We start from the raw sequence: 24,276 nt of genomic DNA on the forward strand, positions 1-24,276 counted from the left end.
GATGAAATCCCAGTTGTGTGACTCAGACAGCTGAGTCAAAGATCTCGCTCTCTAAAAGAAGACAATAATTTTATAAATCTGTGTATCTATATATACACACTCGCCCCCTCTAATTACACACACACACTCACACACACACTCGCACACACACACTCACACACTCACACACACACACTCACACACACTCTCACACACACACTCACACACACTCACACACACTCACACTCACACACACTCACACTCACACTCACACACACTCACACACTCACACACACTCACACACACTCACTCACACACACTCACTCACACACACACTCACACACACACTCACACACACACTCACACTCACACACACTCACACACACACACATGATGGATTTACATTTGCAGCCCTCAGAATAGTTTCCAGCACACACCTATTCCATTTACAGTATCAGCAGACAGGAACTGGAGAATCCACCCACAGACTTTTCTCCTGTTCCTGTCTGTGGTGCGGGAGGAAATCATCTTATCATGCAACCCAGGCTGGCCTCAAACTAAAGATTCTTCTCACCTTTCTTAAGACTGGGATTACGGGGTTGGGGATTTAGCTCAGTGGTAGAGCGCTTGCCTAGGAAGCGCAAGGCCCTGGGTTCGGTCCCCAGCTCCGAAAAAAAAGAACCACAAAAAAAAAAAAAAAAAAAAAAAGACTGGGATTACAGGTAAAGCCACACAGCGCTGGGGATCAAACCCAGGGTCTCGCACAGGCTAGGCAAGGCTTTCATCTGCACAGGCAGTAGTGGTGGGGTCTCTTTCCGAGGAGGCCTATACTTCTAACTGGACTGCAGCTAGATGGAACCAGAGGAAGCCCTTTCCTCAGGCCGCAAAGACAGCAGGAGGGTTAAGAACTACCTTGGAGGTCTGCATCAAAGCACAAAGCCCAGCACGAAGGTCATACGAGACAGTAACTGCTACACTGGGTTCCCATCTGCTTCGGGGTCTACTGTGATGTGACAGAAACTCTCCCTACCCCACCTTTAACTCTCAGTAGTTCAACATTCCTTATTCTTCCCTCCAGAGGGAAATCAAAGCAGGCTTGGGTTTTAGGCTTTTGATGCTTTACAGAGAGAGGGAAGAGACAAGTAATCAACTGCCCTTCATGACCGGTTTCCTTTCTGAGAAATGGAGACAACCATGCAGAGTACAGGAGTTTGGTAAGGAGGAGAAATGAGACCTTGGGAACGAAGCAATGGCCAATTATAAAAACCCACCTTGCCTCCTGCCTCAGGAAATAGCATGCCCATGGTGCCTCTGGTCTCATCCCTTTCTCCTTCTCGTGGACACCCTTCCGGCAGTCACAGGCTCCCTTCCCCCTTTTTAGCTCATATCTCAAGGTTACAACCTCTCTTTCTCTTTCCCCTTCTCTTGGGAACAAACCTCTCAAAAAAGGACTCACATAGAATTTGGGAGAAATATCCTCAGTGCCACCATTTCCCCCCACTCCCACAGCCTGGCGTCCCGCACAGCACTGCTTCTGGCCAGAACGCTTTTCCTGGCTGAATCCACTGCTCCCTGCATCCTCCCATTTCTCTTCTTTCCTTTCTTTTCTGGGGGGATGTGGGATTGAGGTGGTGTCTTCCTGTGCAGCCCAGGCTGGCCGAGGCTGGCCTCTAACTAATGAGTCTTCCTACCTCCAGCTCCCGGTTGGGTGGGGCTAGCAGCATAAGCCACCGCACTGGGCTAAGGACACTAATGTACGAGTGTGTGCACGGTATGCACTGGGTTATGTGCTTTAGGCTGTCTTAGTTCCAGGCCAGTCCTCTCTCTGCTTCCTAGTCTGCCCAAGATGTCAGGAGCTCCTATCTCCAGGAGGCTGAGATGCCTTCCCTGACGATGAACCCGCTAGCCAAATCTTCTTCCCCTAAGTTGCTTCAGTCAGGTACTTTGTCACAACAATAAAAGAATAGCAAATCACACACACACACACACACACACACACACACACACACACACACACACACACACCTGTGGATATATTGTACATACACCTTTTCTCTTTAGTACTGGGTTTAAATTGAGACTAAGGCCTCACTCGTGCTAAGCAAATGAATGCCCTATATGCCTGGCCCTCTCCTTCTCTGAGACGATTACTTCTTTTCAAAACCCCCTCCTCCTTCCTCACCTGCAGGAATCCAGACCCCCTAGATATCCAATTGCCATTTAAGGATCCATACTTGCCTATTTCGCTGACCCCAACTCACTCCCGACCTTTGGCCTGTTTCCCAGCATCCTCTACAGCTTTCGGCCTCTCCCCCAGCAGCTGTGGCTGGAAAAAGCACAGTCCCTGGCTGGGAGAATCCTCATCTTTCCGAGAGCTCCGCGGGCCCTAAGAACATCATTTTCATTATCTAGCTCCAGGCCCTTGCTTGGCCCCTGACGACACAACCAGCCACTCAAACTGTGACATACACCGGACGTATCATCCCCCTCTGTGGGATACACAACCAGCATGTTGGTGACGCTAACCTCCTGGAGGGTTACTTTCCTGTGCCCTGGGAATCGGCAGCAAGGTTCTGTGGCTCTGGCCACTGGAGCTCTAGCAGATCCCTAAAGACCCTCCTCCAACATCACCTGTCCAGCAGCTCCCAGTCTTCCCCTCCCCAGCGGTCTCTGAACTCCTTGGTGTTCATGCCCCCGATCTTGTCCAGGTCTGACTTGTAGATGCCGAGGAGGCCAAATCCGTTTACTTCCCAGTAGCCTGTGGACAGACGAGACACTGCTGAGATGAGCTGGGCATTGTGTTCCCTCCCACAGGCTCTGATGGCAGAGACTGGGGGGCACAGGTACAGAGATGCTAGCCAAGGAAGCCCCTGGCCTGTCTAGGGAAGTCCCCTCCCCCCAGGAGGACTTGGGGCAAACATAGCTGTGACCATGGCTAACATCACAACCCGACTGTCGTCCGGCGATTAGGATGTGACCCAAGCAGCCCTTCTGGCAGCTGAGAGGTGGTTTTCTCATCTACTTCCTGTCTCTACCTTCCTGTTTCCCTGGGCACAGCATCCATGGAGCAGATACTGCACGGATGTCAGATGGATGCATGCTGGGGAGGAGGACAGTGCCACCGCTTCACTTGTCGCTGTGGCTGTCCGTAGCGCCTGGGGTCTGTCCAGAGCTCAGACGAGACAGGAAGGCAGGACGGAAAGATGCTGACATAAACTTTCCCAGCCTTGGTGTCAGATGCTCCTCCCTTGCCCAGGGCGAGACTCACCCTCAGGCCACTGTGGGGTGGCCCCACAGTGCAGCCGCATCACCATGGGGGCAAAGGCCATCTTGCCCTCCACACAGTGCTTCCGGATGGTATCAATGATTCCTGCTGGGAAGTGGATGTGCAGGTCACAGAGAAAGATGATGCTGTGCGGATCCTGGGGATGGAGAAGGCAAGGTCAGCAGACCTCTGGACCAGCACTGGGAGGCTGGAGCCACTGACAGCTTACACAAAGCTAAACACTAGGCAGATTTCCACCATCTTCTGTGGCAGAACCTGGTGAATTCAGACTCCTCTTCTACTTTCTCTTTCTGTTGAGACAGAGTCATGCTATCTTGCAAAGACTCACCTGGCATTTGTGTAGTCCAGGTTGGCCTTAACTCACGAGCCTCCTGTCTTGCCTCCAGAGAGCTGGGGTTACAGGCATGTACCCCACGATATCTAACTCCTGTCCTGTTTTATGGAGTCTAGGGATTCTAACGGGGAAAAAACTTCCTCATTATTTACTGAGTTCCCTGTAGAGCTGGGTCTGCAATGTAGTGCCAAGGACACTCCTTGCTACCGTTTGGAGGTTTCTGCCAAGTGTCACGTGATAAAGACTTGTTTTCCAGCCTGTGGTGCTATGGGAACTAGTGGAACCTGTAGGAGGTGAGACTTAACGGGGAGAATTTAAATCACTAAGAGGTACAAGGATATTGGGGTCCCAGACGTTTCTCTTTCACTGGGGCCATGAGGTGAGCGGTGTCCTCTGCCATGTGTTTTCTGCCATGATCCATGGCATCCCAGGCCCAAAAGCAACAGGGCAAAGTGACCATGAACCAGATGAACCTTTCCTCAGAGGCTCCCATAGCTCAGTGGAAGGGTGCCTGCCTAGTCTGCGCAAGGCCTTGAGTACAGTTCTAGGCACAACAAACAATAAGTAACAAACTTCATCTTCATTTAATTCACTGTGCTGATTCGTTTTGTTTCCCCCCCCCCCCCAACTTGGCACAAGCTAGGGTCATCTAGGGAAAAGGAAACTCAATGAAGAGAATGTCTCCATCAGACTGAATGGTGGGCAAGTCTGCGTGGCCTTTTCTTGATCCATGATTGATGTGGGAGGGTCCAGACCATTGTAATTGGTGCCTCCCCTGAGGAGTTGTATGAGAAAGTGAGAAAATGGGCTGGAGAGATGGCTCAGTGGTTAAGAGCACTGGCTGCTCTTCCAGAGGTCCTGAGTTCAATTCCCAGCAACCACATGGTGGCTCACAGCTATCTGTAATGGGACCTGATGCTCTCTCTTGTCTGATCCTCTCTTCTGGCATGCAGGCATACATGCCATACATGCAAATAGAGCGCTCATATGCATAAAACATGTAAATAAATGAATCTTCTTTAAGAAATTAAAGCTGATCACGCTAGAAAGGGGGAGACTGTAAGCACCTTCTCTCCACGGTTCCTGCCCTGACACCCCTCAATGATCCACCACGATCCAGATGTGTGGACCAATCCACCCTTTCCTTACCAAGCTGCTTTTGGTCACGGCGTTTATCATAGCAACAGGAAACAAACAAGGACACTCAGGTTATCTTGTGACAGTAGTTGAATGTGACAAGCGTAGTCCTATGTCCCAACCCTTGCCCTGCCAAGCAGCTGACTCCTTCACACCCTCTGTCTCTTAACTAGTCTCCTGATCGCCCAAGCCCCTGTTACCTTCACCAGGTCTATGCCAGCCTGTAGTCCAGCAGAGCGCTCAAAGTTTCCATTCAGTTTCAGGTACTGGTAGCTGCAGGAAGAGAAGAAACGTGGGGCCGGGTGTGAGGATTCAGCTGTAGGGGCCCTGAAGGAAGCTGGAAGGCACACAATAAAGACAGTGGCTGCTGCTGGGTTGTGGGCAGCAGCTGGGTATCGGTACTCAGAGCTATGGCCTCTAGTTCGACTCTGAGCAGCGGTCCTGGGACATCAGGAACGGGAAAAGCAGTGCAGCCAGAGGTCTTCCTTACCTCCGCAGTCTGGACCTCTTCAGAGCCATCTCCACATTCATGTCCTCACTGCTATAGTCTGTGACAATGACGCTGAAACGTGAGTCTCCAGTGACTTGGGACAGGCTCTCCATGTCTCTGATGAACTGCTGCACCCAGCGAGCCTGGTTCTTTACTATCCAGGGAGGTCAGGCAAGAAGAAAATGGCAAGAGTTAAGGAAGGGCAAACATCTCTCAGCTCAAACCTAAGTCTGGAGCCCCATCAACCTTTATCAGGAGATAAGGTAACTACAAGAATCCATTAGCAGGCAGCCCAGAGACCCTAGGAAGGGGTGGGGCTCGCCAGACACTGGAACTTCTACAGCTCAGCTTCCTGCACATCCCCTGGGGCACTGCCTGGGAGTCAGTCTTGGGTGAGACTCATCATGGCAACCCTGACCAGCTTTAACAGACCAGCTACCCGCTCATGCTGTTCATCTCTTGTCCTGCATGGTTACATTGTTACACGCTGTCTTCTGTTTTCCTTTCTCATTATAAAGACCACTCTAGGGTAGGAGGTGTGGCTCCGTGCCTTACAGTGAGGCAGGCCCTAAATCTGATCTCCAATACCACACACACACACACACACACACACACACACACACACACTGACACACACAACACACTGACACACACACAGACACACACTCACACAGAGACACACACACACACTGAGACACACTCACACACACACAGACACACACACACACTGAGACACACTCACACACACAGACACACACACACTGAGACACACTCACACACACACAGACACACACACTGACACACACACTGAGACACACTCACACACACACACACTCACACACACACACACTGAGACACACATACACACACACACACACACACACACACGTGCGCGCGCAAATAAATCCCACTCTGTATAATACCCTCACTCTTATTTCTTCAACAACAACCCAAGTCGATGCTCACCTCCAACCCGGAAGCCTACATGACAGAAAGTTCTAGCCTCAACTCAGCACCAGATCTCAGTTCCACTGTTCGCTAACCACACAATGACGTTCAATTTGTTTGTTTGTTTTTTAAATCCAGTTGGGAGATCAAATCAGTAAAACAGACGGAGAACTTGTGGTAGGAACCAGGACCCCACCCTGCAAGGGCTTACCAGGCACAATAAAGTGGACCACAGCTCGATGGTTCCAGGAGAAACCTTGGGGCCAACATAGCTTGGGCTCTGGATCCTGAGCATTTGAGACTTGTCTATGATGGCTGCGTGGGCTCCAGACCAGGCCCTGCAGGTTCCGAGCTTCTGTGTCCTCCCGGCCAGCAGGGTCACCTCCCCGCCAGCCTCGAGTGGACACATACTCTGAGAGCCTCACCAGGCGTTGGCCTTCCAGCAGTTCAAGCTCCAGGAGGTAGCGCCCTCCACGCAGCCGGTCCTGGCGTTTCTCCACATTCACAATGCGCTGCAGCTGGTATCTCCTGTGGCACAGAGGGCAGCTGGGGTGAGCACAGGGCAGTGGGAGAAGTCTGTGGGGCCAGTTGTCAGGAAATCCTGGTTCTTGTCTTTGCTTTGCCATCGGTTAGCTGTAGAGGCTCATATTAGAAATGCACCCTCCCTAAGCCTCTCTGTCTCCTTCGTCTAAAGTGCGGCTCCTGAAGCACAATGGTCACTAAGGCCCCAAAGCGCTAAGGCTCACTGTACGAGCAGCCTTGGTGATAGACTGCTTGAGAAGGAGTTGGCCCACATTAAGAAAAGTCATCAAAATGATAGGAATTAATACACCTTCAGGAACCCTGGACATTAATGGTCTCAATTCCTCAGTCAAAAAAAAAAATACAGGCTAATATAATGGACTAAAATACAGGAACCAGGGACTGGGGAGATGGCTCAGTGGTTAAAAGTGTTTGCTGCTCTTTTGTAAGACCTGAGTTGGTTGCCCGCACCCATGCCAGGTGAATTAGTCATCCAGCTCCAGGGCATCGGCCAGGCTTTTCTAGATACGGAGGGCATCTGTAGCCACATACCTGCCCCCGCCCCCAGACATACAGCTGAGACTAAATCCTGGGTCTGGAGAGATGACCCAGCAGTTGAGAGTACTGGGTACTCTTCCAGAGGACTCGTATTGGATTTCCAGTACACATAGCAGCTCGCAACCATATGTAATGCCAGGCATAGTGGACCCAACACCTTCTGGCCTCTGCAGACACTGTACGCAGTATGTGGTATATGGACATACGTATAGACAAAAAGTCATATACGGATAATAAAAATAAGGATAAAAAATGTTTTTTTTTTCTTTTATGAGAGTTTCTCAACGTAGCCCAGACTGGCCTTGAACTCAGAGATCTGCCTGCCTCTGCCTCTGGAGGGATGGGATCAAAGTAAAAGTCAAACAACAGCAAACTCTGTTCATCTATGCTGCCTCCAAGAAGCACGCCTCTCCATCAAATAAAGACGCCCTTATGCTGAAAGGATGGCAAAAGTGTTCCAACGAAACAAGCCAGAAAAGAGGTGCTGCTGTAATATCCGAAAACATAGACCTCAACCCAAAACTAGTCAGAAGAGACTAAGGTCACCTCACACCGATTAAAGGGAAAAAATCCACCGAGAGGATTTTACACAACTCACCCAACAGGGGAACCCAACACAACAACAACCCTCAGAGGCAGCTCCATGGAGAGGGCCAGGGAACCTGGATTACAGCAGGCATTTACAGCCAACTGATTTGCACCAAAGGCAGCAGGACACACCTTGTCTGGGAGACAACCGCTTCTGAAACGGGGGACTGCCCATGCAGAGGAATGAAGAAAGCCAAGCCCACGTTTCTCACCACTCAAAAACAACTGGAAGTCGGCCAAGCTTAAACCCCTCTACTTAGGATTGGAAATGACAGTACTACAAAAGCAAGCAGCAGTAAAGCTTCAGGACATTGCTCTGAGCAAAGGACGAGTAAACAGGAGCCTCAAAGCACACAGGCAGCAAAAAAAAAAAAAAGCCAAATGAACAAGGCTGTCGGAATAGAGGAAGACTAGGCATCCGGGCAAACAGCCCCACAGATTTGGAGAAAATCTCAGTGGACCCACCTGCCTCGGTCTGAGCAATGACATGCTAGACCTTTCTGGGGGATAGAACTCAGGCCCTAAAGTTTTCATAGTAAATGCTCTTACCCACTGAGCACCTCTCTACCCTAGAACAGACAGATAGCCTTTGTATAACCAGGCAGGATCTATATTCCAGGCACAAGACTTGGTCTCAAAACACTCTCTCCTTCCTTCCTTCCTTCCTTCCTTCCTTCCTTCCTTCCTTCCTTCCCCTCCTCCTCCCTTCTCCCCTCCCCCTCCCCCTCCCTCTCCCTGGCTGGAGAGATGGCTCAGTGGTTAAGAGCACTGACTGCTCTTCCAGAGGTCCTGAGTTCAATTCCCAGCAACCACATGGTGGCTCACAACCATCTGTAATGGGATCTGATGCCCTCTTCTGTAGTTGTCTGAAAACAACTACAGTGTATTCATACTACAGTGTATTCATATATAGTAAATAAATAATATTTAACCCCCCTCCTCTCTCCCCAAAACCAGGTATATACCTATAATTCCAGAATTTGGGAGGCAGAAGCAAGAGTTTTGCTTTAAGAGTCCAAGGCTAGGCCAGCCCTCATAGTAAGTAACGAGTTCCAGACCAGTCAAGGCCATATATAAAAACAAAGGGCTGGGCATGGTAGCATATGCACTTAGGAAGAGGACATAGAAGGGACACAGACATGGGGACACACACACACACACACACACACACACACACACACACACCCCAAACAGATAAGAAAAGCTAGAGGTGGCTCTGTGGTTGATAGCACTTGCTCTTCTAGGACCTAGGTTTGGTTTCCAGCACCCACATGGTGGCTCACAACCATCTGTAACTCCAGTTCCAGAGATCCAGCATCTTCTTCTGGCCTCTGAGGGCATCAGGCACATACATAATGTACTTACATATACAAAGACAAAACACTCATACACATAAAACAAGTAATCTTTTTAAAACTGGCTAGCTGGTACATAAGAAAATATTCAGTGTCACTAATCATCAGGGTAAAATCAAAACGAAACCACTCCACCCTGGCAAGACTGAGAGCTGTCAAAATGACTAAAATAAGATAACAGAGCAGCGGCCCCTAGAGAGGACGCAGACAGTGACTCTCTTACATGTTGGTAGGAATGTAAGTTGGTGCGGCCACTAAAGAAAGAATCATGGTGATTCCTTAAACAAGTACAAGTGGAGTGACCAGTGATCCAGCTGTCCCACTGCCCAAAGAGCCTGACATCAGCACGTGTAAGCCGTCTGCTCTCATGTGTGCACTGTAGCCCCAGGAGCAAGCGCCGAAATGTTAAACCAACACGCTTATCCATAGTGAATGGGCAAGCAACAGTGATTTATGGAGAGAATGGAATATCATTATATCATTATCCATAAAAAAGCAGAATCTTTCAGAGCAATATGGGCAGAACTGAAGAACAAATAATTTACATGTTGAACAGCACACTGGAGTAACCATGGTGGGAAAGTTGTTCTAGAATAATTAGCAGAGGGGACTTTTTTCCTCTCCTTTCCTTTTTCTCAGGCCTCGGGGTGCAGGTCTGTAATTCCAGCTGCTCTGGAGGCTGGGGCAAGAGGAGCTCAAGTTCTAGGCCTGCACTATACTGTGAATTCAAGGCCTCAGTAACTTAAGGGCTAAAGACACAGGTCAGTGGGGCAGCACCTGCCTGGTTGGTGTGCGCACAGGACCTGAGCTAACAGTAAAGTAACAAATGGGCCCTGGAACTAACTATGAGACACAGTGGCAACTGAGCTCTACTGTGAAGGTTCTTTTAAAACCAGCATTTTGTACATGCCAGCATACTAATAGTATGCAAATTTTCTCTGAAAAGATCTTGACTGATTAAAAAAAGGAATATAAAGGAGGGGGGTAAAGATACTCCAACATATGACAAGGATGTATGCTCCACTATGTTCATAGCAGTCTTATTTATAATAGCCAGAAGCTGGAAAGAACCCAGATGTCCCTCAATAAAGGAATGGATACAGAAAATGTGGTACATCTACACAATGGAGTACTACTCGCCTATTAAAAACAATGATTTCATGAAATACTTAGGCAAATGGATGGAACTGGAAAATATCATCCTGAGTGAGGTAACCCAGTCACAGAAAAACACACATGGTATGCACTCACTGATAAGTGGATATTAGTCCAAAAGCTCAGAATACCCATGATACAATTCACAGACCACAGGAAGTTCAAGAAGAAGGATGACCAGTGTGGATGCTTCACTCCTTCTTACAAGGGCGAACAAAAATATTCATAGGAGCAAATACAGAGACAAAGTTTGGAGCAGAGATTTAAGGAAAGGCCATCCAGAGACTGCCCTACCTGGGGATCCAAACCATACATATACAGCCACCAAACCTAGACAATATTGCCAATGCCAAGAAGTGCATGCTGACAGGAGCCTGATAGAGCAGTCTCCTGAGAGGCTCAGCCAGAGCATGACAAATACAGAGGGGAATCCTAGCAGCAAACCATTGAACTGAGAACTGGATCCCTGTTGGAGAAGTTAGAGAAAGGACTGAAGGAGCTGGAGGGGTTTGCAACCCCATAAAAGAACAATACCAACCAACCAGAGCTCCCAGGGACTAAACCACCACCCAAAGACTACACACATGGACAGACCCATGGCTCCAGCTGCATGTGTAGCAGAGGATGGCCTTGTTGGCCACCAATGGGAGGAGAAGCCCTTGGTCCTGCCAAGGCTTGATGCCCAGGGTAGGGGAATGTCAGGGCGGGGAAGGAGTGGGTGGGGGAACACCTTTATATAAGAAGTGGGAGGTGGGATGGGATGGGGGGGGTTTATGAACAGGAAACCAGTAAAGAGTATAACACTTGAAATGTAAATACAAAGAAAAAAAAAAGAAAAGAAATAAAGGAGGGGGACATGAGGGATGGGAGGGGCCACAGCATGACATCCAAGAGGGCAGTGGATGAGGACAGAGCTCTAGCCTTCTAGCCTTCCATCTGAAGCTCGGCCTTATGCTTTCAGCCCGCTTTGCTCACTTCTCTCTTCCCAAGCTCCTCCTCAGAGGGCAGATGCCAGACTACCAAACCTTGCCAGTCTGAGCACCAACCTTCTCACACCCTGGAATACCAGCAAAGGTGAGCAGGGACCCCGCTTTACGGCAGCCGTGAGGGCAACGGTGTACCCCTGGCCCAGCCCCAGGGAAGCCCTTTACCTTACCCCCGGGTCCTCTGGCTGAGCTTTCTCAGGAAGACCCGTGTGACCTCCAGGGCCTCCTGCTCCGGAAGCAGCAGGTTGCCCGATGTGTTACAGTTCAGGTCGATCCAGTCGGTCCTCAGGGCTTGGAAGTCGAGGTTCTGAGCGCTGAAGGTCTGGCCCCAGTTCACTACTGGGTCAAACACAGGCACATATTCGAACACCTCATTCATATCTTCTTCTTCGTCTTCCCCTTCCTCCTCCTCCTCCACTTCTCCTTCCTGGTCCGCTGCTATGACCACGTCCTCCTGCGCATGCCAGCCCCTGCTGGGGGTCGGAGGCTCCATCCTGTCTCCCCGTCTCTGCTCAGCTATGAAGGATTCCACTTGATTCAGCCACTGGGACTGCTCAAGAGTCTTCCCAGGGCCGTCACCAGTGGGTCTGGCTCTCTGGATGACAGGCAGGTTCCTCCGGGCCACCTTGTCACCTAAATCTCGACTGGGCATAGGGCTAGTTTTCCCTGTCCTTTTCTCTGGCTGCCGGACTGGGTTGTCCTTTGTCCTGCTTGGAAAGGTGGCTGTAGAGTTCTGTTTGGAAAGGGGTGCCAATGGACCATTCTGTGTGCGAGCCAGGAGCTTCCGCAGGTGGTAGTCAGTGACACCCAGCCCTGGGGCGGAAGTCGTCTTTTGTTTTCTCCCTTGTGTCCCAGCATTCCGGTCTCGAGAGGTGGGGATTTCCCCTGGTGCTTCTTCGTATTGGGATTCTTCTAGAAGGCCGTCCTCCAAACCTGCTAATAATAACCATTCTTCATTTCAGGAGTGTTCAACTCTTCCAGTGTTCAACATGCACAGCACACAGCCACACATGCGACACACGGTGGGGGATGGGGGATGGGGAGGTCTCTTGTTGGGTGATCCTGGACAACTTACTCTACCTCAGTTACCCCCAGTTTTGTTATTTACATCAAGACTGACAGGCAGCATGGTGGTACATGCCTGTAATCACAGGTAGAGACAGGAGGGACCATCACAGATTTGAGTCTAACCTAGTCTACATAGTAAATTCCTGGCTATCCTTGAATGCCAGCATGAGATCTTGTCTTAAAAACCAAAAGCACGAGGCTGGAGAGATGGCTCAGTGGTTAAGAGCACTGACTACTCTTCCAGAGGTCCTGAGTTCAAATCCCAGCAACCACCATGTGGCTCACAACCATCTGTAATGGGGTCTGATGCCCTCTTCTGGTGTGTCTAAAGACAGCTACAGTGTACTCATAATAAATAAATAAATAAATAAATAAATAAATAAATAAATAAATAAATAAATCTATCTTAAAAAAAACAAACAAAACAAAAGCACATATGCTAACAAGGAAAAGGTTAAAAAAAAAAAAAAACCCTCTCGGAAGGTTGTGAGCTGAACTATATAAAGTACCTCACTGGTATCAGAAACATTTAGGTCTCAACAAGGGGCCTCAGCCATACCTCGTTCCTCATGAACGAGCCAGGACAAAACTTCTCTATAGCATGCTTCCCAGTTGTGTATCAAAGATGGGGTCCCCCACAACCACCCACATCTCCAGCTGCCCCAGTGAATGAGAAGCTTCACCCTCTACGTGGCTCTGAAATGGAAGGTGTGGGTGCTGCTCTCTGCTCCCCAGACTGTGATGAGGAGATGGGTCAAAAGGCTTTGCATGCTAAACTCCTCAGGTACAAGACTGTATGGCTGCAATGTTCCCTAGAAAGAGACCTCCGTCCACCACCCGCAGCTAGGCATGCCCCGGCAGCCTCAGCCGCACTCTCTGCTCTACCTGGCTGCTCCGGGCCCTGCTTGCCTGGCGTGTCCATTTTGATGTACTCCTGGAAGCCGGACCTGCAGGAGGAAGGGACATGTGGATGGGCACCAGACTCCTCACAGGTTTTACCAGGGCAATGGAGGGGCTGGGGCGTGTTCTGTGAGGGTGTATACACACATGCGCATAGGAGGAGGGCGCCCCCCCCAGGACTCCTCAGTGTGGAGCGGTCCCCCTCCACCTTAGGCAGCTCTCCTGACTCCTACAGAGCCCCCAAGTCCTCCCGCCTGTCCCACCCAGTGCCACCCACCTGTCCTGATCATAGGCACTTTCTTGGTAGAAGCATTTATTATGGGTCTCCATGTGGCTCAGGCGGGTGTAGTCATTGGGATAAACAAAGGACAGGTGAACCTAAAACCAGAAAAAATGAGGGCAGCCATCAGAGGGGGGGATCTTAGGGAGGAACCAGCCTGCCTGGACTAGCCAGTCCTGGAGAGAGGAGGGCAGCCACTCTGCTGAAAGTCACACTGACTCGCGCAGTCTTCTCATGTCTGCTCTTCTGGGCTCCCTAGAACTAACTGCTCACAGTGAAGCTCTTTGGGCCATCTGGCTCCCTTAGCTGCCATCGAGACCGCTCCCTCTCTGCCACCTAATCCTCCTTCTGTCACTGAGGCTTTATCTCATGATGCTGAGCCCGTTCTACACCCCATTTCCGTTGCCCCCTAAACACAGGCTGAGCTCACCACCATCAAAAATATCCTCAATTACAGTCCGCCTACTCTCTGGCCTGGCCATGACCCTTGACCTCTCCCTTCTTGTCTCCAGTATCGACCTGGGTGTATCATATTCTTTCTGCTCTCTTAGCCTCCACACAGATAAAGCTACCATTCACATCTAGAACGTTTCTCTAAGTGTCTTGTCTAGGAGTTTAGAATGGCTACCCAGTTGCTGGGACCGGGCAAGCAGGATAGGTTTTGTGCGGCCCTCAGGGCAGTCACTAGGCTGCAGAACTTGGGGTGGGGTGAGGGGCAGATTCTAAGGCCGAGAAGGTATCTGCAAGTTCTACAGAACAGTCCACCTTAGTGAGCCGTCCAGGAACGCAGCCCAGGGACCTGAGAGGCCATCCTATCTACTGAGCAAGGACATGAGAAACAGAGTCAGCTTTAGTCCGTCCCTTGTCCCCTACACCCCCAGCCACAGGCAGCAGGCCTTCTCCCAGTCCTCCTTGGTCTAGGGACATGACTTACAAAGCGGAGGCCCTGGTAGCGCTGAAGCGGGAGCCCATCCACCAGGTAGCTGGGTTTGTAGGGACAATCAGGCAGAACATGACGCAGATGGGACTTGGGGATCAGAGGCACTGGGAACAGGAAGGGAAGAGGATTGAAGTGTGTGGAGAAGTTTGAGCACAGATATCTTAGGGCCACAAAGGCTCCTGGTTGAGGGAGATGCCCCATGTCTCCACTGAAGAAGCTTCCATTTACAGTCACTGATGAAAACTGTGGTCCCCATCCAGGGGTTATCAGCTGAGTCTGCCACAAGGAAACTGCCACCACTCCTCAGGGGTCGGGGCAGAGACACAGGGACAGTGTGGATCGCTGCCTAGTGACACTTCGAGAGGCCACAAGGCCTCACCTTGCTGTACTCCCATTAAGTGGACTTCGGACCTTGGTCCAAGAATGGCTCCACTAACCAGTTTTCACGAGACAGGATCTTCCTGCCTCATCCTCCCGACCGTGGACTGTAGATAGGCGACACATGTGGCTGTCACCGTCTTTTGTTTTAAAGGGGAAAAATGGGGCGCACTGTCAGCTTTTAAAATGTAAGCATGACCAGCTGGGGACTTGGCTCAGTGGTAGAGCGCACACTCAGCTCAGTGTCCCAGATTCAGTCCTCAGCATCAAAGCAAGAGACTACCAGATTCTTCGCTGAATGATAAGAGTTGGTGGGATCCAAGGCCAGGGGGCGTTGGTGCCTTTAATCCTGGCCCTCAAACTGAGACAGGCCATCTCTGTGAGTTTGAGGCCAGCCTGGTCTACAGAGTTCCAGGACACAGAGAAACCTTGTCTTGAAAAGCAAGCAGAAAAAGAGTTGGGATTCATAAAGAGACTCTGACATTTGTGGCGGGGGAGGAATTCATGAGGGGCTCTGAATTCTAATTCCATTTTTGGTCTTGGGTGGTGATTAGACAAATGTCTACTCTATAACGGTTTGTAGAATCACAGAATTGGACATAAATGCTCTTATATTTTTGGTATCTATGCTGTTTTACACTTCAAAGGGGGAAGGATTTTGTGACTTCGGGTCTCCTGAGTCCTGTCCATTAACACAGAGAGCCTTGATGTGGTGATCAGACTTACCTCGATAGAGGGTGTCCCGAGGGTCAGGTCGAAGCATGTCAGCAGGGGGCTGCTCATCCTGGGGAGGAGAGTTGGGGGAGCCCACGTGGCTGGCTGCTGTCTGCGGGATATGGCCTACCTCATCCATCCTTAAGATGGTTTCATCTGTGTTCAGAGAGGAGAGAACAGAAGGAAGCTGTAGGTTCTGACAGAACCAGGCATACTTTGTGGGGCAAGTGGCTCAAGCACAACTTCTGTATTCCTGCAGTTAAAGCCCAGGCTATGCCTGGGCCCCTGCCCTCAGACGCCCTGTAACTTGTGGCTTTAGCCAGCACCCTTTGAGCCTGTTCTGCCCCATAGCCAGCTCACATCATGATTTTGTATAGACTAGAAAAAGATACCTCTTTCTCAAAATGCTTTACTGTTGACCTGACAGAAACCTATACTCAGCCACACTATTTAACTTCACTTAGCCTACACCTATACAGAACTTCCTGGGTATTCCTGGCAGTGCTGGGGTTTGAACTTAAGGCTTCTCTGGTAAGAGGGAAAGATGTTACCACCCAATCTAGTTCCATCCTCTAGGGTGAGCAGAGTCTCTTACGCCACCTGTCAATGTCATGTGAACATCCACTGCTTGGGGACCCTTTGTCCGCACTCCCTACTAAATGCAGTCTTTATCACAGCCGAGACTGGGGATCAGACTCTGTCTATAGACCAGGCTGGCCTGGAACTCACAGAGTTCTGCCTGCCTCTGCCTCCTGAGTGCTGGGATTAAAGGCGTGTGACACCACCATCCACCAGGTGTTCTGGCTATCTAACCCTTTCTTAAGTAAAGTCCCCCAGGCTCTTACTCTCCCCCGTTCTACACATCTTTTTTTTTTTTTGGTTCTTTTTTTTCGGAGCTGGGGACCGAACCCAGGGCCTTGCGCTTCCTAGGTAAGCGCTCTACCACTGAGCTAAATCCCCAGCCCCTGTTCTACGCATCTTAACTTTATTCCCACCCCTCTGACCTCACCATGGACCACACTCTCCCCAGTGGAGCCCCCCGTGCCTCTGGGCAGGCCGAGCCTACTCACTGGTAAAGAGAGATAAGTAGGGGGAGTCAATGATGGTGAACATGGCTCCAGGGTCATTCCGTCTCCACTGGAATTAGAGGAAGGGCACAGAGGTTGGATCTGGGACAATGTTCAAGAGATACGGGGAAGGGAATGGTGGGAAAGGCACGTGAGGAAGGGGTGGGGGTGGGGTGGCTGGGGAGTGGGGGCCAGGAGAGATAAAGGCACTCACTGCGACCTCCACGTGGTCAGTGCCCTCATCGTTCTGCTTGTGAAGCACCTCAAAGTAGTACCTGAGAGAGGCTGATAAACTGGAGGGCAGACGGAGACAGGAAACTTGTTTTTCCTCAGCCAGCCACCTCCATCCACCTCTCCCACCCACAAGCCCCTGATGCCCCTTTCTCCTACCAGGTGCTTGTCATTTAACTATCCCCTACCTACTCCTGTCAGCTAACCTTGACTTTCCTTTTGAAAGGGCCAAATACAAGTAGTTCACAAGTTCACTGGGAGACCCAGTGAAATCGCACCCATGATTAAAGCCTTAGTGAGCAGTCCCTACAGCCAGGGCCATACTCAGTGCTTTTACTGACACTCTTCAGTTTACAGACACCGTAATCTTGGGTAGTTTGCCTAAAGTTGCCCAGGTAGTGAACAATGGAGTCGTAATTTGGACCAGGGCAGCCTTTAGGGTCCACGCAAACCACTGAAAGAACTCAGAGCGCTCACAATAGTGCTGGCACATGCAGCACGGGCTCTCCCTGCAAACAAGCTCTGCTCAAGGAAACTTGAAGCCGGGATATGGTCTCGCCTCGCCGGTGACTGTGCAAGCCACCAGGTGGCGTGCTGGAGTTGGACTAAGTTCCTAGGCCAGCTCTTAATGCCACTCCAGCTGCTGTAGGCTGGAAGAGGTTTAATCTCCTGGGATCACTTAGAGGTCACACTTCTAGCTCCCAGTAGGGACTCTCTCTCAAGACAGCTAGGCAGTCTTTATGTGTGCGAGCATTTCTAGGTCTGGAGAAAATGGGAAGAAAAAAAGACCCGCTTTCTAGCCTTGAATGTCACTCACTATCTATGTGGCCTTCTGTCAGTCACAAAGCTCTAGGCCTCAGTTGCCTCCTCTAAAGTGAGGGCAGGAGTTGAGGAGGTTGGAGAGATAGCTTAGAAGTTGGGAGTGAATGCTGCTCTTGCAGAGGACCAGGGTTTGGTTCCCAGTACCCATGTGGCAGCTTACAACGATCTGTAAAACTAGTTTCAGAGGATCTGATAATCCTTCTGTTCTCAGAGGGCACATACGGCACGCCTGTGTGTGTGTGTGTGTGTGTGTGTGTGTGTGTGTGTGTGTGTGTGTGTGTGTAGGTGAAAATACACTCAAGAAAAAAAGAGTTTTAAAAACATTTATAAACTGCGGAAGGGCAGGGCAGATGGCTTCTGTTTAGGCAGACCATGTGGAGGCTCAGGCCCAGTAACCCTGAGCACTGAGCTGGTGAAGACGGTGAGGAGGGGACCTCCTTGGCTCTCTCATTCCTACAGGCCTGGCACTAGAGGGACTCACAAGGGTGTGGGTGGTAACCCACCCGACTTACCTCACTGGCTTGGAAATTTGACTCTGAAATTTCCCAAACTCTCCAGGGGCTGTCCATTCCTTTCCTGTCTAGAAGTGTGGGGAGAGAGGGAAGGAGGAGGGAGGGAAAGGAGAGAAGATGGGGAAGAGGGGAGAGAGGAAAGGCGAGAGGAGAGGGAAGGAGGAAAGACAGAGTTAAAGAGGGTGGCTGGCCAACACACTTCTGCCCCCACTGGTGGAAGGGAGTCTTCCCACAGGCCTGGGCTCGGGGACAATGGAACCTGAAAAACGTGGTCAGGCCCCCATTCTGTCCGAATCTCCCATTCCCTTCCCAGTGTGGGGCAGAGCTGAGGGGCAGCGTGTACAGATTCTGTCCCTTCTTCATGTCACCGATGTTAAGGGTCAAGAGGCTCCCAAGACTCCCATACCACATCAGTGTCTGCCTCCAGGGGTCAATGAGAGGCCAGGGTTGAGCCGAGCCTACCTTGCCCACACTGGCCAGCAGCTGAAGGCCCGAGACCTGGTCATCACGACTCAGCCAGAATTCAGCGTTGTCGTCAGCAGCGATGGCAAACTGGATTTTCCCTGGGCAACAGCAGAGTGTCTGGGTTAATCAAAGAGGGCCTTGGCGCAAAGGCGGACACCTACATGGTGCCTGGGCATTGATTCCCTTCTCTCGAAGTGACTTTCCCCACCCACCACCTTTGCATGGGGGAGGGGACTCTACGTCCTGGGGGGGGGCAATATGAAGATGGAGAACAATTATGTAGACCAGCTTGTTCCAGGCTGCAAGGGGGGAGGGCAGCCGTCTGGGGGAACTGGAGGAGAGTTCACCAAACCTCAGTTTCCCCTCCCTTGATGATGGAGTCGCAAGGGCTCAGTGTAGATGTGTTTCCTCGCTCAGGCGTATGTTTCTAGGACCCTCCTCCCCCAGGAAGGCGGAAGCAGGAAGAAGGGTGCGGCATTGGGACTCCCTCACCATCGGTAAAAGGGTGTAGGTAGCCAAATATGCGGAGGCCATAGTTGGTCCACTTGGGGGACACAGCCAGCTTCCTCAGGGTTGTGCGGATCTATGTCAAGAGAGAGGAACTGTTACTCAGAATCAGGGGGAGTTTAAGGATTTGGAGTTTGGCTCAGGGAGATGAGGAACAGCAGATGAGAAACTAGGGGTGTGGTATGGTGACCTTGTACAGCGCCCAAACGCACATCTGTACATGCTGCCCTTGTGCCCAAACGCACATCTGTACATGCTGCCCTTGGAGAAACATCAAGAGAGCCTGAACTGAATGAAACGTTGAGCCTCAGAGGGAAGGAGAAGACAGGAAAGATATTCTAAATAGAGGACGAGAGGGCCCAAGAGGTGGAGGAAATGAGACAGCCAGCGATGGACTGAAGGAGCAGGGAAGGAGGCAGGTGGAGGAGATGAGGTGCAGGAGACACAGAGGGTGGTCCAGGCACTCACATGGGGGTACAGCGGGAAGTGCAGGTTGCTCCTGAGCTGTTGGATGGAGCTGCCACACCAGTCTTCAAACACGTGCAGGTTGGCGTGGCCCTGGAACTGTGTGGGGCAGAGAGGGGACAATGAGTAACTAGGAGTATCCCACACCCATAGTTCCAGGAGCAGAGTGAGAGATGGACACAGGGATTCTACAGAAGGCTGGGCTCCCAGTCCGTGTGCTACTGGAAGATGTGGAACCCTTAGGAGGTGAGGGCAGTTAGGTTATAGGGCTGTGCCCCTGAAGGGGACACAGGATCCCCACTGCTTTGTCTTTGACTCACCAGTCCTTTGGCACCATGACATACTAAGCCTGCTACAAGCCAAAGGAACAGGGCCCGAGCAGGCCTAGTGTTAAACTCGGAAACCTTGAGCCTACACAACATTTTCTTGTTCATGGTATCGAAGGCATGCTTGTCACTGGGATGAAAAGCTAACACCAGCCCTGTGGCCTGACTTTTAAGGATGGGCGATACGCACGCATGCACACACGAGATAGATGCACACTACACACTCCTTGTTCCTTCTAGGCAGAAAGGGAGCCTCCCTGCGCTCAGACAAGGCGTAACGGCCACGGCAAAATGGCAGAAGTGACAGGAGGTGGGGGGAGCTTGGCTAGGTTCCAGCCAAGAGCTTGCCTACCACGCCTTCCCTGTTTCTCATGAGAGGAAGGCTCTGCAGCTGTCTGCCTGTCATGAAACCTTATCTGCCCAGTGGTCTTCATCCTGTGACTGGGGAAAGCATCTGAGCCAAACTGTGGTGCTATCTGGGGCCCACTCTGAGCTGTGCAGCAGCAGGGCCTCCTGCAGCTCAAAGGCTCCTAGAAGCACTGCCCTGGCAGAGGCTAGCTTATCACTCTCTGACCTGGGACCCGGGGATGTAGCCATCACTCACAGGAATGCAGGAAGTGTGTGGGGTAGTAGTGGGAGACGGGAGAGGCTCCAAGGAAGGAAAAGAATGGGGACATTATGCTGCTTTGGGGTAAATTCCTCAAGTCCAGCTTAAAGGATTCAGTTGTCTTCTCCAAGTGGTCTGCTTTTCTCCCCTCCCCAGGAGACCTCCAGGTCAGAGAGCTCTGGTCCCAGAAGGGCAGAGCACTCAAGGGGAACTCAAGGGGAGTTGTCAGAGCCGAGTGGTCAGCTGTGTGATGCCTGGAGCTATGATGCCAGACTTGGCATGAGAATGGGTTTGCAGTGAAATCAGCTTTGACCTGAGGGGAGGGAGACACCAATTTCTCACAGTTCCTACCCAGGCAATCTAGCTTGGCGGATAAGCATGAGGTGCTACAGGAAGCCCACAGGGCAGGCCAAGAGTAAAGAGAGAATTGGTTAGCCTTTTCTCTGAGGTAGACTTTACCCAGCGTTTGTCTGAGCCTCAGACTTTTGTGGGCAACCTCTGACTGTGGGGGTGTCTTGGGAACCCTTGGACACTGTCTGTCTCCCCAGACCCTGACTTACAACTACATCAGAATCTGTGTTTTGTGTTGTTCCATTTTAGGGACTTTGAACTAGCAAAGCTGTGGCACTCTGGCACATCGGCCTTAGCGGCCGCCCCCTCTCCTTTACCTGGTGTGGGCAAAAGGCCAGGGAAGGGGAGGGCTTCCTCCGAGCTTTAGTTGTGATGGCTTGGAACTCGCAATTAGCCATACTGTAGAAAGTATTTGTCGGATTGTCTCATTTGGAAAGGAGGATTTCGGGGCTCAGGAAGTGACTCCCTAAGAACACATAGCAGTTACTCTGTGGAGATGGTGGGAGCAGAAGGGGTATGCAGGGAAGGTAAGGCCTTCTCTGAGGCCTTCCATTCCTTTATACCTCTGCTGGGCCAGCAGGAGGAGGAGGCGGATGATGGCGTCTGTCTCCCCTGCCCTGGGTGTTGCTGCTGCCTCCAGGACTGATCTGATGACTCGGCAGCTAAAAACTTCAGGTCATTGCAGAATAAAACCTCACCATGACTTTACGACTGACCTGCCTTCCCAGCCCTCTCCACACCCTCCCTGCTGTGCCGACCCCATCTCACTCCAGGCCTTTGCCCCCCAAACCATCAGGCTCTCAACTCTGCATGCTTGTACAAACGCTGTTTCCTCATTAGCCCCTTTTGCTTTCTTTGCCACATGGCAGGCTCCTTCCTGTTTATCCCTCAAAAGTTTTCTCAAATATGTCTCAGAGCCTCTGTGCCTTCCCTGGGAAGAGCTAACAGCTCCTTCCCATGTGTCCCAGCACATCTGAATTATGTGAATGAACAAATGCTTGTAGAGGCTGAATTCAGAGCAATCCGTTCCACCATTGAGGACTTTGTACCGGTTACTGTGTTCCCTGTGCAGTTGGCTGAAGGGGGGGGGGGTAAACTCAGTGGTTTACTTAACTGGGGAGGAAGTGGGAATATAGATAGATAGATAGATAGATAGATAGATAGATAGATAGATAGATAGATAGATAGATAGGGAGATAGGGAGATAGGAAGATAGGAAGATAGGAAGATAGATGGATGGATGGATAGATAGATAGGGAGATGGATGGATGGATAGATACAGAGATACAGAGATAGATAGATAGATAGATAGATAGATAGATAGATAGATAGATAGATAGATAGATAGATGGATGGATGGATAGATGGATGGATGGATAGATACAGAGATAGATAGATAGATAGATAGATAGATAGATAGATAGATAGATAGATAGATAGATAGATAGATATGGAGCTAGATAGATATGGAGATGGATGGATGGATGGATGGATGGATGGATGGATAGATAGATAGATAGATAGATAGATAGATAGATAGATAGATAGATAGATAGATAGATCAAAAGACATGAAATGTATACACTGGTTGGTGTCACCTGTGCTTGGAGCTGTTGTAGAGGGACAGGAGAGATCATTGCTTCAGTTGTGAGCACTGGTTGACTCTTGCTATAGCTTGCTGCTGCTGCTCTGTCACACCAGCACACCTAATGGGTGCTTCAGCTTGGGGCCACTGAGTATACAGTATACAGTATACAGTCAATCAGGCCACTGGTTCCTACACCCCAGATTCCTGGGCAGAGTTCGGAAAACTCGATCTACTCCTCCCCACTTTTACTCTTTAAATAGTACTGGAAGTTGAACCTGGGAGTCTCATGCCGGTGAGACAACACTACCCACAAGCCATACTCCTAACCTCTGGTCTACTCTTGATTTGAGGGTGCTCCCCTGCAGAATGAAGGGGCTAGAATGGTAAGGGCCATTCTGGAGCTTGGTGAAGGCTGGAGGCCCATTCTGTGGAACCTAGTGGGTGAAACGTACCCATTCATAAGTTTCATAAGGAGCTGACGTACTGTGTGCCTCACCATGTGACCAAAGTGTGAAGACGGCCAAAACACAGAATGGTGATTGATGTGGGTTCTGAAAACAGGAAAGCCTAATCTACAACAAATTTTACACCAGTGTTCACAGCAACCTTACTCAACATGGCCCCAGGTTAGCAACAATCTGTGTAACAGAGGGAAGGGATAAATGGACCGTGGAATACAGTCCTTCCTGTCTCCACCCCCTAGGAACCAGTGTTCCATGAGAGGCGCAGAGAGGGAGAAGCAACTGTGTAGGCGGAAGCGAAGAAAAAAAGACTAGCAAAGTGTGAAGTGGATGACAGCTGTGCCCTGCCGGCCAGGGAGCTGGTACTGCTGTCTAGAAGGTTCCTCGCAGTGGATCTAAGTGGATCTATAACTCCTATGGCCCTTACATCACTAAAGGCCACTTTGGTAGAACCAAGTCAGTCCCTGTTGTTTTGGACTCCGTCACACTCTGTTCTCAGTTACAAACGCCACACACACACACACACACACACACACACACACACACACACACACACACACACACACACACACCTGTGTCATCTGTTTTGCTGTCTCAGCTGGATAAGTTTTAGAGTATGGCGTATCTGTGTGGTACCTTACACTGCCACAGTGAGAGATGAAGCAGGCCTTGTCACCTTGTGGATGAACCCTGCAAACCTCATAAGTGAAAGAAGCCAGCCTGGGGACACATTTCATGATACATGAGTACTCTCTCGCTCTCTCTGTCTCTGTCTCTGTCTGTCTCTCTCCTGTTTTTTTTCTCTTTTTCTCTCTGGCTGTCCTGGAACTCACTTTATAGAACCAGGCTGGCCTCTGTTGGGATTAAAGTCATGCATCACCACTGCCCAGCTCAGGATTCCATTTCTACGAAGTATGAAGTATTCAGGACAGAACAACTTTGCTTCTTCCCCCGACCCCCAACCCCCGGAGCTGAGGACTGAACCCAAGGCCTTGCGTTTGCTAGGCAAGCACTCTACCACTGAGCTAAATCCCCAACAACTTTGCTCTTACAGAAGATATGGGTCTAATCTGACACCCACATGGCTGCACTTAAACAACTCTAGATCTGGGGATCTGACATCTTCTGGCCTCCATAGGCACCAGGAATGCATATGGTATACACACATACATTTGGCAAAACACACATAATTTTTTTTAACTATAAAGAAAGTAGACAACTTTGTGCTGAGGGGTAGGACAAAGTGTGGTAGGGAG

The 24,276-nt window shown here is 50.5% G+C and overlaps 1 protein-coding gene across 2 annotated transcripts in view; it reads right to left on the reverse strand.

The window, feature by feature from the left end:
* Positions 1-24,276, reverse strand: part of B4galnt3 (beta-1,4-N-acetyl-galactosaminyl transferase 3) — a 100,664-nt gene that overhangs the window by 3,407 nt on the left and 72,981 nt on the right. Inside the window, 16 exon segments of one of the 2 annotated variants that reach the window (NM_001191976.3) lie at positions 2,611-2,737; positions 3,248-3,401; positions 4,937-5,009; positions 5,227-5,380; positions 6,386-6,702; positions 11,509-12,274; positions 13,292-13,353; positions 13,584-13,684; positions 14,521-14,630; positions 15,631-15,774; positions 16,689-16,755; positions 16,900-16,978; positions 18,251-18,318; positions 18,713-18,813; positions 19,208-19,298; positions 19,691-19,786. In NM_001191976.3, coding sequence (NP_001178905.1) covers positions 2,611-2,737; positions 3,248-3,401; positions 4,937-5,009; positions 5,227-5,380; positions 6,386-6,702; positions 11,509-12,274; positions 13,292-13,353; positions 13,584-13,684; positions 14,521-14,630; positions 15,631-15,774; positions 16,689-16,755; positions 16,900-16,978; positions 18,251-18,318; positions 18,713-18,813; positions 19,208-19,298; positions 19,691-19,786 — 2,510 coding nt within the window. 2 annotated transcript variants of the gene reach the window in all.

This window comes from Rattus norvegicus, chromosome 4, assembly GCF_021556685.1.
Source record: "Rattus norvegicus strain SHRSP/BbbUtx chromosome 4, alternate assembly SHRSP_T2T, whole genome shotgun sequence".
NCBI lineage: Eukaryota > Metazoa > Chordata > Mammalia > Rodentia > Muridae > Rattus > Rattus norvegicus.